General features: G+C 37.7%; 1 protein-coding gene across 2 annotated transcripts in view; it reads left to right on the forward strand.

Annotated features, from left to right (window-relative positions):
• The window catches only part of tln2a (talin 2a), a 68,347-nt gene that overhangs the window by 45,493 nt on the left and 4,672 nt on the right, over window positions 1-18,182 (forward strand). The window contains exons 30-53 of one of the 2 annotated variants that reach the window (XM_048184285.1): window positions 1,251-1,448; window positions 1,527-1,666; window positions 1,749-1,842; window positions 1,930-2,019; window positions 3,829-3,951; window positions 4,066-4,209; window positions 4,330-4,491; window positions 4,598-4,738; window positions 4,827-5,008; window positions 5,102-5,234; window positions 7,811-7,912; window positions 8,016-8,186; window positions 8,317-8,463; window positions 8,601-8,702; window positions 8,831-8,950; window positions 9,025-9,171; window positions 9,298-9,467; window positions 10,398-10,581; window positions 10,702-10,827; window positions 11,497-11,613; window positions 13,280-13,465; window positions 13,562-13,669; window positions 17,773-17,878; window positions 17,990-17,995. In XM_048184285.1, coding sequence (XP_048040242.1) covers window positions 1,251-1,448; window positions 1,527-1,666; window positions 1,749-1,842; window positions 1,930-2,019; window positions 3,829-3,951; window positions 4,066-4,209; window positions 4,330-4,491; window positions 4,598-4,738; window positions 4,827-5,008; window positions 5,102-5,234; window positions 7,811-7,912; window positions 8,016-8,186; window positions 8,317-8,463; window positions 8,601-8,702; window positions 8,831-8,950; window positions 9,025-9,171; window positions 9,298-9,467; window positions 10,398-10,581; window positions 10,702-10,827; window positions 11,497-11,613; window positions 13,280-13,465; window positions 13,562-13,669; window positions 17,773-17,878; window positions 17,990-17,995 — 3,199 coding nt within the window. The remainder of the gene's footprint in view (window positions 1-1,250; window positions 1,449-1,526; window positions 1,667-1,748; window positions 1,843-1,929; window positions 2,020-3,828; window positions 3,952-4,065; window positions 4,210-4,329; window positions 4,492-4,597; window positions 4,739-4,826; window positions 5,009-5,101; window positions 5,235-7,810; window positions 7,913-8,015; window positions 8,187-8,316; window positions 8,464-8,600; window positions 8,703-8,830; window positions 8,951-9,024; window positions 9,172-9,297; window positions 9,468-10,397; window positions 10,582-10,701; window positions 10,828-11,496; window positions 11,614-13,279; window positions 13,466-13,561; window positions 13,670-17,772; window positions 17,879-17,989; window positions 17,996-18,182) is intronic. The other variant, XM_048184286.1, reaches the window with a different exon arrangement.

The raw sequence follows: 18,182 nt of genomic DNA on the forward strand, positions 1-18,182 counted from the left end.
GAGTCGAAAAAACTTGCACAGACAAATCCAAATTAAACCCTGCGGCTCGTGACGGCACATTGATGTCCTAAGACACAAAACGATCGGTTTGTGCGAGAAACCGAACAGTATTTATATCATTTTTTTTACCTCTAAAACACCTATGTCCAACTGCGCTCAGCACTCGGTTAGTGAGGTCTGATCGCGCTCTGACAACGGCAGTGATGTCTCGCGCTTATACTTCAATGAGTGTCAGACATCACTTCCGCTGTCAGAGCGCAATCAGACCTCACTAAACGAGTGCTGAACGCAGTTGGACATAGTGGTGTTTTAGAGGTAAAAAATGATATAAATACTGTTCGGTTTCTCGCACAAACCGATCGTTTCGTGTCTTAGGACATCAATGTGCCGTCACGAGCCGCAGGGTTTAATTTGGATTTGTCTGTGCAAGTTTTTTCGACTCTTATTGATTGTGTTCCCATTCACTCGCATTATAAGACTGACAGACGGCAGCGGTTGCAGTTAAAAATCATAATTTGTGTTCTACTGAAGAAACAAAGTCACCTACATCTTGGATGTGCTGGGGGTAAGCAGATAAACATCAAATTTTCATTTTTGGGTGCAATATCCCTTTAATATTCTCTCACTACCCTCAACATAGGGCATGAAATTATTAACTCTTTCCCTGCCAGTGTTTTTTTTTTTTTTTTTTAACAAGTTGCCAGCCATCGCCAGCGTTTTTGATAATTTCCACAATTTCATGGCCCCCAGAATATTTTTTTGTATAAATATCTGAACATGCAGTATATCAAAAGAAAGAACAGAGCCTCTGCTCTTAAACAAACAAACAAACAAAACTTTTCAATATTTTATTCTAGCTTCATGCACTTTTGCATGCACTTTTTTTTTTTTTTTTTTTTTCAACACTTGAATGTGGGTAAGTTTAAAAAAATCAACAAAGCAACATTTTGAACAAAAAGCTGAGAAAATCGTGTTTTGTTTTTTTTCCCCCAAAGACTACAACATACATAAGCAATGTTTTTATTACTTGTTTCTGTTCCTTTTTTGCCTATTTTGATCAGAAGAGTCTCTACTCTTTCAGAAGTTGCATAATAGTGCCTCCTACCGTATAACAGTAAAAATACAGAAAGCCTGAATATTCCTGTCATGACTCATAAATGACAAAATTCTGTCAATGGCGAGGAAAGGGTTAAATGTACGCAGACCTAATGTGTCTCTGGAGTAATTTTTTATTTTTTTATTTTTTGCAGCTCCCTCCCTGCAGTAAGACCTTCCAGGAGGCTCAGAGTGACCTGAACCAGACTGCAGCTGATCTGAACCAGTCTGCAGGTGATGTGGTCCATGCCTCCAGAGGGACCACTAGCCAGCTTGCGGATGCTTCTGGAAAGTTCAGTGAGGACTTTGATGAGTTTCTGGATGCTGGCATTGAGATGGCTGGCCATACCCAGGTATGGAGCAGGACAGAACATTAGAAGGTGGATAGGTCTTCCTTTTCCTGAAATAATAAGTAATTCTTGCTTGTTTAGGGTAAGGATGATCAGATTCAGGTGATTGGGAATTTAAAGAACATCTCAATGGCCTCCAGTAAGCTGCTGTTGGCTGCCAAGTCTTTATCTGTGGACCCTGGAGCAGGAAATGCAAAGAACCTGCTCGCTGCTGCTGCCAGGTACTTTACATGCTTATGCATTTGTGTTTTATGTATGCTCTTGTTTCTATTTTTAACCTCACTCCCCTGGATGTTCATTCAGATCGGTGACTGACAGTATCAATCAGCTGATTACCCTGTGTACCCAGAATGCCCCAGGACAGAGGGAATGTGACAATGCATTAAGAGAGCTTGAGGTATTATATAAATAAACAATGCACAGTACTAAGAAATTTGTCTTACTATTGAAAAAATGTGATATTGTCTCTTTTTGTGGGTTACAGGCTGTTAGGGGACTGCTGGATAACCCGAATGAGCCAGTCAGTGATCTCTCCTACTTTGACTGCATTGAAAGTGTCATGGAGAACTCTAAGGTAACAGCAACATGATTATTTACTTGTAATACAATCCAGATTTTTATTACAAATATTTATATTACAAAGAAACTTGTCACTTGTCACTGTTCTAAATGTTAATGACAATGTCAAGATTCATCAGAAATGTTGTGATGTGATTTCCATCAAGAGGTGCATCAATTTTTGTCAAGATTTGTAGATTGTACACAACAAAATTCTTTGAATTTTTGTGTTTTTGGCAATTTCCTATTCATTTCCTATGGTTGGTCATTTTTGATCCGAAGAACAAAATTTTTGACCAAAGTTTTTACGACCACTTAGACTTTTCCAATCGTGCCCTTAATTTTTTTCTGTGTGCGCAGACCAATTGACATAAATGTCACCAAGTTTCAACCCATTCTGATGAAGTTACAGTTTTTTAAATATTCAAAACGAAGATTTTTTTATTATTTTATATTGTACCAAAGGGATATCATGTGTGCGTTTGTGTGTGTGTGCATGAGAATGGGTGTTTATTCCACTCTTGATGTTTTAGAGTGTCACTAATTCAAAGCTGTGAGCTTTTCCTGCATTATTACTGAATTATTGAATGGATTTCACTTAATATTAAAACTTTTCTCTGTGTTACAGACAGTGGTTTATAGGGTGTGTGTGTGTGTGTGTGTGTGTGCGCTCGTGTGTGAGTGGGTGTGTCTAAATCACACTCTTGACGTTTTAGAGTGTCACCCCTTTTCTGCTGTGTACTTTTTTTCAGAATTGTGGCCGATTTGTAGATTGTACAGACAAAAATTAATTGAATTTTTGTGTTTTTGTCAATTTCCCATTCATTTCCTATGGTCGGTCATTTTTGACCGAAGAACACAAGTGTGACTATTTTTTTTACGACCACTTAGCATGTCCTCAATTTTTTTTGTGTGTTCACAGTCTAAATGCCATAAAAGTTTTGTACCATTCCGATATAGCAGCGATTTTTAAAAATTTAAAACAGAAAATTTTTCAGTCATAAATGACCGAAGAGCACCTGGGGGTTAAGAAATGAAAAGCTACACACTCCATCAGTTAGGGTTAGAAGAACTGCTGCCAAACATATAATATGCTAGAAACATAATAATCACTGCAATAACGGTCCAGTCATGGACTCTTAAACATTTGCCTATTTAAATCCAAAACAGTGACTTTTTTGGCCAGATTTTGTATATTACAAATATTGTATTATTATTGTAATGCACACTGCCGTTCAAAAATTTGGGGTCGGTAAGATTTTTCTTTAAAGAAATAGATTTTTTTGTAACATTATAAATGTCTTTACTATTTTAAATAAATGCTGTTCTTTTGAACTTCTTATTCATCAAAGAATGTATCATGGTTTTCACAAAAGCATTAAACAGCACAACTGTTTTCAACAGTGAGAATAAGAAATGTTTCTGATTTGTCGTCAAAGAAATAAATTACATTTTAAAATATATTTTAAATGGATTATTTTATATTGTAAAAATTATTTTGGATTGTAAAAATGTTTCATAATCTTGGTGTTTTTACTGTATTAAATGCAGCCTTTATGAGCAAAAGAAAATTTATTCAAAAATATTTAAAAAATTGTACAGACTTTTGACCGATATTGTGCATTTATTACAAAAGTCAAAATCAAGTTTTCATATTGTGAATAGTATAAGCACTTTCAAAATACAGTTGAATCTCACATACTAAATGGGCAAAATTTCTGTCAAGAAGCTGAACTGCAAACATTCACATAGCCTGTTGATGCAGGTAAATGTTAATGCACATCACTAGATGATGACTGATCTGTAATCCCCCTCTTTCTGTTAGATTCTTGGTGAGTCTATGGCCGGGATTTCTCATAATTGTAAGACGGGAGATGTTCCAGCATTTGGAGACTGTGTGGGTGGAGCCTCTAAAGCTCTGTGTGGACTGACTGAAGCAGCTGGACAGGTAAGAAACTGCAGGCTCTGCCCTTCAATGTCTCTTTCTTTCTCAACCATTTTACCTCTGAACACTTTTACTTTTTATATGTGCTGACCATACTTGTTTTTTGGTTTTCTCTAGGCTTCTTACCTAGTGGGTGTGTCTGACCCCAACAGCCAAGCTGGACATCCAGGCTTAGTGGATCCTATCCAGTTCGCTCGTGCTAATCAGGCAATCCAGATGGCTTGCCAAAATCTTGTTGACCCAGATAGTAGTCCTTCACAGGTAGCTTTGTTCTGTCAGATCTTGGGCATGTAGTGTTTGGACTTGAGCCCAAAACTTTTCTTTCTGCAACATCTTAATCTGCACTTTTAAAGCCAAAATGTTAATATATACATGTTGCAGGTGCTCTCAGCTGCCACCATTGTTGCCAAGCACACCTCAGCGCTGTGTAATGCTTGTCGACTGGCTTCCTCTAAGACTGCCAACCCTGTGGCTAAACGACACTTTGTGCAGTCAGCCAAAGAAGTGGCCAACAGCACCGCCAACCTGGTCAAAACAATCAAGGTTAAACCACTCCTCTTTATAAATTAAACCAACTTTTATCCACTCCAATGACAGCAAATGATTACTTTCTAACATCATTTATTTTCTCTCTCCTCTCCCACCATAGGCATTAGACGGGGATTTCTCAGAGGAAAACCGTGAGAAATGTCGTGTTGCAACAGCGCCGCTCATTGAAGCTGTTGACAATCTGACCACGTTTGCTTCCAATCCAGAGTTTGCTAGTGTGCCTGCGCAGATAAGTAAAGAGGTATAAGTTTCTTCTTCATTGAAATGTTATTCACGATAGAGTCTTAATTGTTGTTAATGATATTTATAAATTTATATTCACAATTTAGGGTTCTGCTGCACAGGAGCCAATCATCCAATCAGCACGCTCCATGCTTGACAGCTCCACCCACCTTTTGAAGACAGCACGGTCATTAGTTATGAACCCTAAAGATCCGCCCACGTGGTCATTACTGGCAAGCCATTCACGCACTGTGTCAGACTCCATCAAGAGCCTCATCACTGCTATCAGGTAACACAAATATACTCACCTTTGTTGTTGGTATGAGACATGGAAAATAGAAAATGATTGAAATAATTTATGTTCTTGTGATTGGTATTACAGGGATAAAGCTCCAGGCCAGAAGGAATGTGACTCAGCTATTGATAATATCAATAAATGCATCCGAGATATTGAGCAGGCCTCTCTTGCAGCTGTCAGTCAGAATCTTCCTCCTAGAGACGAAGTTTCATCTGAGGTATACGTCACTGGAATTTCCAACTTTGATATGATACCTTGAAAAATATTGGTATTCGATACCATTCAATACCATTTTTGATACCACAGGGAAAACTGCCATATATACTGCCATACAGATAATTTATCTCATCATTTTTTGATAATTTTGGTAATTTTGTTGTAATAACTTGAAGGTGCCCTAGAATTAAAAGGTGCCCTAGGAAGTAAAAGGTGCCCTAGAATTAAAAATTGAATTTACCTTGGCATAGATAAATAAAAAGAGTTCAGTACATGGAAATGACATACAGTGAGTCTCAAACACCATTGTTTCCTCCTTCTTATATAAATCTCATTTGTTTAAAAGACCTCCGAAGAACAGTCAAATCTCAATATAACACCGACTGTTGCGTAACAGTCGGGCTCATTAATATGCCCAATATTTGCATATTGCCAGCCCATGTTCAAGGCATTAGACAAGGGCAGCCAGTATTAACGTCTGGATCTGTGCACAGCTGAATCATCAGACTAGGTAAGCAAGCAAGAACAATAGTGAAAAATGGCAGATGGAGCAATAATAACTGACATGATCCATGATATCATGATATTTTTAGTGATATTTGTAAACTGTCTTTCTAAATGTTTTGTTAGCATGTTGCTAATGTACTGTTAAATGTAGTTAGTTACTATCGTTTCTTACTGTATTCACAGAGACAAGACTCGTTATTTTCATTATTAAACACTTGCAGTCTGTATAATTCATAAACACAACTTCATTCTTTATAAATCTCTCCAACAGTGTAGCATTAGCCGTTAGCCACGGAGCACTATCAAACTCATTCAGAATCAAATGTAAACATCCAAATAAATAATCCGATATATATATATTAACACTGTATGTTTTTTATTGTAAAAATTAAATAAATTAATGTTTACAATTAAAGTTACAAAAGTTATTCAGTCAAGAGCAGCGAGTGATTTTTCTTTGTCTTTTTTTTTATTATTAACATGACAGACAGCAGCAGGTTTATTGAGCTGCTGTCACTTTAAAGCTGCCATCGAATGTTTTTTTTTTTTTTTTTTTTTACAAGATGTAATATAAGTCTAAGGTGTCCCCTGAATGTGTCTGTGAAGTTTCAGCTCAAAATACCCCATATTTTATAAATTTTTTTAACTGCCTATTTTGGGGCATCATTAGAAATGCGCCGATTCAGGTTGCGGCCCCTTTAAATGCTCACGCTCCCCGCCCACGGAGCTCGTGCTTGCCTTAAACAGTGCATAAACAAAGTTTACACAGCTAATATAACCCTCAAAATGGATCTTTACAAAGTGTTCGTCATGCATGCATGCTGCATGCATACATCGGATTATGTGAGTATGGTATTTATTTGGATGTTTACATTTGATTCTGAATGAATTTGAGGCTGTGATCCGTGGCTAACGGCTAATGCTACACTGTTGGAGAGATTTATAAAGAATGAAGTTGTGTTTATGAATTATACAGACTGCAAGTGTTTAAAAATGAAAATAATGACGGCTCTTGTCTCCGTGAATACAGTAAGAAACGATGGTAACTTTTAACCACATTTAACAGTACATTAGCAACATGCTAACAAAACAAGAAAGACAGTTTACAAATATCACTAAAAATATCATGTAATCATGGATCATGTCAGTTATTATCGCTCCATCTGCCATTTTTCGCTATTGTTCTTGCTTGCTTACCTAGTCTGTTGATTCAGCTCTGCACATCCAGATTTCCTGCCCTTGTGTAATGCCTCAATCATGGGCTGGCAAATGCAAATATTTGGGGCGTACACCCCGACTGTTACATAACAGTCGGTGTTATGTTGAGATTCACCTGTTCTTCGGAGGTCTTTTAAACAAATGAGATTTATATAAGAAGGAGGAAACAATGGTGTTTGAGACTCACTGTATGTCATTTCCATGTACTGAACTCTTGTTATTTAACTATGCCAATATAAATTCAATTTTTAATTCTAGGGCACCCTTAAGATCTTATGCATGGATCCAATATACTGTTACATAACATGCATTTTTTTTCTCTCAACTATATGCGTTCCCAAACTGACTGTATTTACCTTAATACTCGGCAAGATGGGCATTTTGATGTAATTTTAAATGTATTTGACTGTTTAAGTGCAATAAGCGATGAAAATAAGTTAATTTGTTACTCGCTAGCTGTTTGAGAGGTGGCTTTATGAGAGCGCCAAACCTGCGCAAATTACTAAAATTATGTGCAATACAAGCACTATTCAAACGGAGCGAATTAGATGAGTGAGTGAGAGGAGGTGGGTGTGTGTCAGTTTGCCATTGGAGAGAAGAGAGTGAGAACGCGCAGCTTGTATCGGTGTATCGATACTGCAGCAAGGAGTATTAGAACCGTTTCAGATATTTCAGTATTGATGCATATCGAAATATTGATATTTTTGACAACACTATACTTTATATTATAGTATATATCTTATTTCCCTTTTTACTCTCTGTATTTTTTTTGTTTGTGTGTATAACCATGAAAGAAGAAATAAAAGTGAGTTTTCCATCTAGGAGTCCTTAACCATCGTTGTATTGTATCAGGCTTTGCAGGAGCAGTTAACATCATCTGTTCAGGAGGTGGGTCACCTGATTGAGCCGATTTCCACAGCAGCAAAGGGAGAAGCAGCACAGCTGGGACATAAGGTCAATAAAATGTTGAAGCCTTCCCAGTCTAAAATTAATTTTCATATAGTTTTCAACTAATGCATGCCATAAGTATGAACTCCAACCTTTCTCTGTTCCTCAGGTCTCTCAGTTGGTCAGTTACTTCACTCCTCTGGTCTCAGCCTCTATGGGCATGGCCTCCAAAACCTTCGATCATCAGCAGCAGATGAACCTTCTGGATCAGACCAAGACTCTCGCTGAGTCTGCTCTACAAATGCTGTACGCTGCCAAGGAAGGTGGTGGAAACCCTAAGGTACATCTCATTCATTAGGACCTGAGCGCAGATGGTGCGAGGAACCTCTTGGAAATGCTCTGTTTATTCAAATATGAAAAAAAAAAATTTCAATCTTTTAACAGTTTTATTAAATCTTTTTTTTCTTTAGGCGGCTCATACCCATGATGCTATAGCAGAAGCTGCACAGTTAATGAGGGAAGCTGTTGATGACCTCTTGCTGACCCTGAATGAAGCTGCTAGTGAGGTTGGCATGGTCAGTGGCATGGTGGATTCGATTGCTGATGCCATGGGGAAGGTAATAACTCACATACTTCTGCATTAAAAACAGCCTTAATATACTTTATAATTACCGTTTAAATAAAAAGTATTTGAAGTGTTTTAAATATTTAAAACAGCCATGTAATATGTTTAAATGATCTTGTGATCATGTAGTTGGGTGAAGGTACTCCACCAGAACCAGAAGGTTCATTTGTGGAATATCAAACCACCATGGTGAGATACTCCAAAGCTATTGCTGTCAGTGCACAGGAGATGGTGAGCAACTTTTATTTTCTAAATGTAATGTTTTATACTGTATTTATATATGTATATACTGTGTATATATAATAATTCTCATGAACATTTGTTCATAGACTTGTGTATCCCTTCATTCTCTCCCTCAGATCACTAAATCAGTGAGTGCTCCAGAGGATCTGGGCAGTTTGGCCTCACAGGTTACTGCAGACTACAGTCAGCTTGCAGTTCAAGGACGTCTAGCTGCTGCTACTGCCGAACCAGAGGAGGTAATTGACATACAGATGCACGGTCGGTCACTCTTTGTATTTCTCTCACACACGCTGACCCATGTGATTTTTAGATCGGGTTCCAGTTAAAGACGCGTGTGCAGGAACTGGGCCACGGCTGCATTCTGCTCGTTCAGAAGGCTGGAGCGCTGCAGATCAGTCCATCTGACTCATTCACAAAGAGAGAACTTATTGAGTGTGCACGAGCCGTCACTGAGAAGGTACCAGTATGACACAAAGCAAATTCAGATGTATTACTTTCAATTTTCTGTCAAAGAGTTTGTTGTTCTCTGTTGAAATGTCCATATAGTAGAAGTGATTTTAATTTGTGTGTATGTTTTCTGTAGGTGTCTATGGTGCTGTCTGCATTGCAAGCTGGTAATAAGGGCACTCAAGCCTGTATCACTGCAGCCAGTGCTGTATCAGGCATCATCGCTGACCTGGACACCACCATCATGTTTGCTTCTGCTGGTACTCTCAATGCTGAGAATGATTCAGACTCCTTCGCTGATCACAGGTATCACACAAATATATAATACAACTGGGTAATTTACAGTCTGCAGTCATTGGTGATGCACTGAAATAAAAATTGTTGGGCGAAACCAAAAATTTTGGACACATTCGGACCTTTTTCGGGTGTAATTTTTAAATGGATGAAACTTTGGTACATCTCCATCGGTCATTCTTGCAAAATAAAGCCAACAGGGTGGTCTTGTATCATCTTGAAGGTATTTATTTTGCAATTATTACTAGGTGACTAACCAATATCACGCTTAATTACACAGCTTCTTATCAAATTATTAAATAAGTGGACATTAAAAATAGAATATATTTTATATTGAATTTGTTATTTTATATGTTAAAGTTATTAAAGGCATAGTTCACCCAAAAATGAAAATCGTCATCATTTGCTCACCCTCAAGTTGTTCCAAACCTGTGTGAATTTCTTTTGTTCTGCTGAGCACAAAAGAAGATATTTGGAATAATGTCAGTAACCAAACAGTTCACTGACTTCCATAGTATTTTTTTATTTTATAGTTATTTTTCTCCATACTATGGAAGTCAGTGGGACCCATCAACTGTTTGGTTACCCTTATTTTTCAAAATATCTTTTGTGTTCAGCAAAAGAAAGAAATTCATACAGGTTTGGAACAACTTGAGGGTGAGTAAATGATGACAGAATTTTTGTTTTTCGTTTTCACTTTAATAAATTGAATGTTATTTATTTAATGTATTGAATTTATTTGTATATTAAATGTATTATATTCTGTGAGAGGAAAGAGACTGGGGAGGGATACTAGAAACATGAAACAACACAGGAGAGAAAACATATTCAAGAAAGATGCTAATAAGTGTGCATAAGCAATGTTATCATATGTAATCATTCTTATGTACATAAACATTATAATCAAACTTTTATCACTTCTCTCTCTCTCTTTGTTTTTAGGGAGAATATTCTGAAGACAGCTAAAGCGCTGGTGGAGGACACTAAGAACCTTGTTTCAGGTGCAGCATCAAGTCAAGAGAAGCTGGCCCAGGCCGCCCAGTCTTCTGCCAAGACCATCACACAACTTACAGATGTGGTGAAATTGGGAGCGGCCAGCATAGGCCCAGATGACCCAGAAACACAGGTGAGAGACATGGGGAAAGTGACGAGGACAGATGAGAAGTCAAACACTTAGATTTACCAGCAGCCAGTCATAAGTCATCTTCCTGGAATGTGCACGTTATTATCATTAATCTCCTCGTAGGTGGTGTTGATCAACGCAGTGAAGGATGTTGCTAAAGCTTTAGCTGAGCTCATTAGTGCCACCAAGTGTGCATCAGGAAAAGCTGCTGATGACCCGTCCATGTACCAGCTCAAGAGTGCAGCCAAGGTAGGACTGTGTAAAAACACTCACGCCTCGTTTCTGCCTAACACGAATATTATTCTCCCTTTTGCAAATTTTCCTTCATACCTCAAGAGCACAGAACCTGGTTAGAAACACTTCAACTAGACAATTAGCTGTTATATATTTGTCTCTGAAACTGTAATCTCCCAGTTGTCCCTCAGAAATCTGGCCGCAGGGATGGAAATGTCTCCTAACTCAGATATCAATAGAAGTGTTCTGGTGAGAAACTCATTTCAGTGTGTGCCATTAATCAGATTAATTATTAATGAGGAAATTAATCTGTGTTCTTCTTCATCAGCCACTGTACTTCCCATTGCACACTTAGTCCAACTACTATGTTATAAATTGAACTACATGCTCTAATAATGGCATAGTTCTGCATGAGTTTGGAGTCATTAATTTTTAGAATTCAAAGAAATGGTGGTTCAATTAATTTAACCTTGGATCCTTTAATTAGAATAAATTAGAATAAAGTTCTAGGGTATAAATAGCTATTTTCCAAAGGCTTTTTGCAATAGTTTGCAATAGTGAATTTTGTCAGCGGATGTTTTTCTGTGAAAGTGCAACTAATGTTCACAAAGAATGTGGTGTTCTTGAATCTAAAATGAAAGTGTGTGTGTGTGTGTGTGTGTGTGTGTGTGTTTCTGTCCTCAGGTTATGGTAACTAATGTAACGTCCTTACTGAAAACGGTGAAGGCAGTGGAGGATGAGGCTTCAAGAGGAACCAGAGCTCTGGAAGCCACCATCGAGTGCATTAAACAGGAACTCACAGTAAGACCACAAACACAGAAAACATGGTGTACTAATTATGTAGCTTTTTTTCTTTTCTTTTCTTTTTTTTCCAGTTAAAGCAGATAAAGCCCTGATATCTCATGGCAAAGTTCATTTTCATTCTTTGTTTAGGGGTAAAAAAAAGCTTGAAATACCTTTGCAGCAGAATACTGTTAGGAAACATCCCCACACCACCCATGCTTCTTAGAGCGGCGTTTAGATGATAGTGGTGAGAAAATAGCAGTAAAGAAGGCATCATTGTGATGTGCATATGTTTGCACAAGCTCTGTAATATGGCACTTCAGCCAAGACACATTACGTTTATTTATATACCACTGTTTGCAATAAAACAAGCAGCTTTAATTTCTACAATAAAGTAGCTCTCCATTTTTTATTTTTCTTGTTTTCACTCGCGTTTGACCTCGACTGACTGAACAGATGAAATGAACCGGAGAAGATTTCCAAGTTAAAGAAGGCGGGGCCTCAGAGCACAACTACCTATTAAATAACCAACACAGACCAATGGTGTTTACCAATTGGAGTGGAAGTTTGGAAGTTTTCTGGAAAAGTTCGCTTTTGACAAGCTATTTTGACTTAGTTTTGCCTTGGTTATGTTTGAAATTCCGTCACACCAGTTTGTTCTTCCATTTCGCATGAAGTATAGAGGGTATGCATTGACGTCAATTTCCCGCCGGAACGCGCTCTCTGCTGGACTAAGTGGCAAAAGAACCTGCTGCATGAGTGGATTTAACAGGGGAAACTGCAAAAAAGGGAGTAAAACAAACGATTACACTAAAGGTTGGGCTCGAAAGTGTTCCTTATAACATGTCACAGAAACCTAATCCATGGATTTTGACATGCAGCCAGGAATCGTGTTTCCTGACATTTATATGTGTCTGATTTCGACGCCGGGAAAATACATAAAGCAAATTTGCCTGTGAACACTTTGTACAGTATAACTACAGTATAAGTAGGTCTAAATCCGAGTGATCACTTATATCAATATATATGAATATATATATATATATATGAATATATATATATATATATATATATATATATATATATATATATATATATATATATATATATATATATATATATATATATATATATATATATATATCGTCCAGCCCTAAAACTTGTATAGTTAGTTTTTGTCAGTGTTTATTTAAAAACACCCAATTATGCAGAATATAAGATGGTAAATATTTATTTGATGAGTTGTCAACACAATATGATGACTGCAGATACATGTTTCTTTGCCTGGAGTCAGTTGTTTCTGTGAATTGCAGACCATTTGCTTCTCTTTTTCTGTAGCTTTTGGCAGTCTGTAAAAATATACCTCAGATTTTGTGTCAAATCTATTTGTACAGTCAATCGCAAACCTCTTTCCTGTTTTGGATGTTTTGTGTGTTTTTCGTGGAATTCACACCCTCTTAGTGGGCGTAACTGCAGTCACAACAGCCGACGGTGACGTCACATGCTTACCCTCTTTATTGGAGCCTTCAACGTTAACCATCCTTTTCTAACATTTGACCTTAATTTCGACCTATTTTTTATTTGTTTAGTGATAATTACAAATCTAACACAAACATAGACAAGCATGGTTACAAAGCTAAATGTAAAACATCTTAGTTGACAATAATGTTGTCATTGTACTCAGATGTTCCAGTCTAAAGAAGCCCCTGAGAAGTCAACCACTCCAGAAGAGTTCATTCGCATGACGAAGGGCATCACCACTGCAACCGCCAAAGCTGTTGCTGCAGGAAACTCTTCCAGACAGGAAGATATAATCTCCACTGCGAACCTCAGTCGTAAGGTCATAGCCGATATGCTGACCACATGCAAGGTGTGATTTCTACCTATGTCCATCTATGCTTTATTATCTGTCAGTTAGCGAAGGTGGTTTTGGTGTGCGTAATGGACTCAGTATTTTCCACCTCAGCAAGCGGCATATCATGAGGAAGTGAGTGAGGACGTCAGGAGCAGAGCTCTGTCATACGGAACTGAATGTACCAATGGATATATAGAGCTCCTAGAACATGTCCTACAGGTACAAACACACACTCCACCACACACAAAATGTATTTGCACAGTGCTTTGCTGTTTCAGGATGGGCCTTAAAGTGCCCATATTATGCTATTCTAAAGGTTCCTAATTTTGTTTTGGAGGTCTCCTACAATAGGTTTACATGCATCCAAGGTCAAAAAACACTTGAATTTTCTCATAATGTACCTTGAAACTTCAATGTACTATGCCTTGTGAAAGTATTCATAGCCCTCCATTTTTTTCACATTTTGTTATTTTGTGGATTTATGCTAAACTGCTTTAAATGACATTTTTCCACATCAATCTACACTCTATACACCATAATGACAAAGCAAAAACCAGATTTGTGATAACTTTGTAAGCTTACTATTAAAAAACTGAAATAATTACATTGCATAAGTATCATCACCTTTTTCTGGGACACTTGATATTTAGCTCAGGACCATTCCAATTTTGCTTGTAGATGTTACTCCACTTCGAGTGGAGTTAACCTGTGATAAATTCAATTGAATGGGTATGATTTGGAAAGGCACACACCTCCCAATAAAACGTCTAACAGCTGAAAATGCATATCAGAGCAAAAACCGAGCCATGAGGTCAAAAGATAGAGCTCAGAGACAGGATTGTATCAAGACACAGATCTGGGTAAGACTACAAAAAAAAAAAAATGCACATTGAATGTTCACAGAAACATATAGCCTCCATAATCCTTAATGGAAGAAGTTTGGAACAACCAGGACTCTTCCTAGAGCTGGCCAAACTGAGCAATCGATGGAGGAGGGCCTTGGTTAGAGTGGTGACCAGGAAGCTGCTGATCACTCTGGTTGAGCTCCATGATCATATATGGAGATGGGAGAAATTTACAGGAGGACAAATATCACTGCGACACTCCACCAATCTGGGCTTTATGGCAGAGTGGCTAGACTCAAGTCTCTCCTCAGTGAAGACATGTGAAAACCCGCTTAGAATTTGCAAAGAAAAAAATGCCTAGAGGACTCAGACTGTGAGAAACAAGATTCTCTGGTCTGATGAACCTCAGTTCCAAGCATCATGTATGGTGGAAACCAGGAACTGCTCATCACCTGCACAATCCCATCCCAACGGTAAGCAGCATCATGCTGTGGGGCTGTTTTTCAGCGGCAGGGACCGGGGGACTCGTCAGCGTAAAAGGAAAGCTCAATACAGCAAAATATAGAGTTAGCCTTAATGAAATTCTAGTTCAGAGCATTCAGAACCTCAGAATTGGCAGAAGGTTCACCCTCCGAAAGGATAATGACTCCAAGCACACAGCTAAGACAATGCATGAGTGGCTTATGGACAACTCTGTGAATGTCTTTGAGTGGGCCAGCCAGAGCCTGGGCTTGAACCCAGTCAAACATCTCTGGAGAAACCTGAAAATGTCTGTCCACCGACGGTCCCCATCCAACCTGATAGGGCTTGAGAGGATCTGAGGAGAAGAATGGCAGAAAATCTCTAAATGCAGATATGCAAAGCTTGTCACATCGTACCTAAAAAGTCTTGAGGCTGTAAAGGTGCTTCAACTATGTAGCAGTGTAGATTGATGTGGGAAAAAAAAAAGTAATTTAAAGTAGTTAAGGCAGCAACATAACAAACTGAAAAAAATGAAGGGGTATGAATACTTTTGCACTGTATATTATGTGAGCTGTGAGATTTTCTCAGTGTCTCCTTTCCGAGAGCCTACTCTGCTCTGATTGGTCAGACGGCCCAGTGAGTCTGTTGTGATTGATCTACCGCAAATATTTTGTGTTGGAAACGAAAACCCCTCTTACCATCGGTCCATTTGTTTAGATGACAATAACTCAATTTATCCTGCACTTTGATCTTTGAAACTTTGCCTGCCTTTTTACTAGGGCTGGACGATTAATCGAAAAGTAATCGAAACCTAAATTCAGAACCTCTAACCGACGTAATTTTCCCATGTCGGTTATTTCGGTTATTTAATCCTGTTGATACTTCCCCCTTAAAAACATACTACCGTGTGTAGCTACATGACTCTGCCTCGTCCAGTCAGTGGCATAAAGGCAAAACACGGAGGTGAACGCCGGTTCATCACATAGTGATAGCGCGCGAGCGGTGAGCCTTGCGTCTTCACTAAACTTTGTCAGTTGTATTTGTTTTATGGTTTGGACATTCAAGCGATTAGACGATCGGATGTGTATTATTATATCGAGCCACCGCGCTCGCGCTCTGCATTGTGGCACGAACACTCATACAAACACTATAGCTGCGCAAAACGTGAAGATCGCGCGCACAGAGAGGAACGCAGAAACTAGTTGTCAGCGCTGTCCAGTTAAGTAGCTTATAAACTCAAAACTTATTATAACATATATTTTTCTACTTTTTAAGGAACTGTTTACAACCCACAGATTCACAATTAATAGTGAGACGGTATGACTAACTCACACACGCAATCACTCGTACTGGTAATGCGCTAATTTATCTTCTTCTGATTTACAACGAGCAGAAATCTGTAAGAAATGTTACGAACATAAATAAAATAACTGCTGATAGTGAACTATGATGTCAAATCGCTCTTTCAATAGGAAAAAAATATCCCACCTTTAATAGTCAATCATTACAGTACAAACCTTGTCAGTGAACTATGAGGGCAAAAAAAAAAAAAAAAAAACAGAAACAAAATAATCGTTCATTAATCGTAATCGAGGTAAAATGTTAAATTAATCGAGGTTTTGATTTTAGGCTATAATCGTCCAGCCCTACTTTTTACGTTCACAAACAGCTATATAACCAATGTTATTTGTTACATTACTTTTGCATTACTATTACTCACCTGGGCTGGGCTTGCTTGTTTGTTTTTTAATAACAACAAAAAAAAGTTATATTTTAGGTTTGCGTAAAAATCTGAAATTTCATTTCTGTTTTATTCATTTTGAGAAATACTGAATGTTTTCATAAAAATGAAATGAGTAAATGCATGTTCACATTTAGTCTAGAAATGCAGTCATGTTTACACAGCACACACAACGCCTGTGCATTCGAATTCTGGACCAAGGCTCCATCTTCACAGCTGAGGCTCAAGCATTACTTCTGGTTCTGGAAAATATTAGGAAGGGTCAAGAACGGGACTTTTTAATTGCCTCTGACTCAAGATCGTGTCTTCAAGCACTTGAATCCCTAAAGACTGATCACCCCATAATTGTTGACATTTTAACTAAATTAGATTTTTTTTTTTTAAAGGAGGAAAACTTTAATATTATTTTTTGTTGTGTTCCAAGTCACATTGGACTGACTGGTAATGAGAGAGCGGACACGGCTGTCAGGGATGCGCTTGACCTGGAAATATCTGACTGTCAAATACCACCTTCTGATTTTAAACCAGTAATTAATTTATATATCACTAACAAGTGGCAGAAAGAATGGGATGAAAATAAAAATAATAAGCGGTATGAAATAAACCCTAGTATAAAAAGAAGTACCTTCCATAAGACATGATCAATTTGTCTTCACTAGGTGTAGACTGGGTCACTCAAGTCTTACCCATGGGTTTTTATTAATAGCTGAAGTTCCTCCTTTATGTCCCTCATGTCAAGACTATTAAGCATATTCTGTTGAATTGTAATTTTTATGATGCTCCTAGAAAACACTTTTATTCAGAAACATGCTTGCATGTAATATATTTTAAAATATATCACCTGAATGTATTTTAGATTTTCTATCTTATGTTAAGTTGAAATGTTTTATATAATAACATAAATTTTATGGATGATATTGACCTTTGTGTTTGCCATGTAAATAGCCATGATGCTAACATGGCGTAAAAACTTAATAAACCAACAAACAACGCCTGTGCACATTATTTCTCTCAACATGGAGACAGAAGAGCTGTCAGTCAATAAATGTGAAAAAGTAACTTGCGTTACTTATTTGAAAAAGTAGCTCAGATATTTTGTTGTAAATTGAAAAAGTAATGCATAACTTTACTAGTTACTTGAAAAAGTAATCTGATAATGTAACTCAAGTTACTTGTAATATGTTACCCCCAACACTACATTAAAGGGAATATCTGAAAAAAACATAAAAGGGGCAGTTTAATGAGAACTGTTTATGTGCATATATTTGTTTCAGGTCTTACAAAAGCCAACAGGTGACCAGAAACAGAAGTTGGCGATGTTCTCTAAGAAGGTTGCTGCAGCAGTTACTGAACTGATTCAAACAGCGGAGGCCATGAAAGGTAACCTTACTCATAGACACACACCTTCATAAAGAGATATATACACACTCAGTGTAATCTGTGGATTTTTTATGCTGAGTAAAGTTTCCTGTCTTTCCTGTCTCACTCAAGATGAGGGTGAGTACCATAAGAAGCCTGTACAAATGTAATTCCATCTTTCCAAACTTCATTTAGAACTTCTACTTATTTAACCACATTTGTGTCTGGTTCATTTGTTTTGATTCATTTCATTTCATTTCATTTCATTTGTGTGCAGCACTGTGGCAAAATGAATTACACTCTGGCTTGTTTTGTTTTAAGACAC

The sequence above is a fragment of the Megalobrama amblycephala genome, linkage group LG3, assembly GCF_018812025.1.
Source record: "Megalobrama amblycephala isolate DHTTF-2021 linkage group LG3, ASM1881202v1, whole genome shotgun sequence".
NCBI classification, from domain to species: domain Eukaryota; kingdom Metazoa; phylum Chordata; class Actinopteri; order Cypriniformes; family Xenocyprididae; genus Megalobrama; species Megalobrama amblycephala.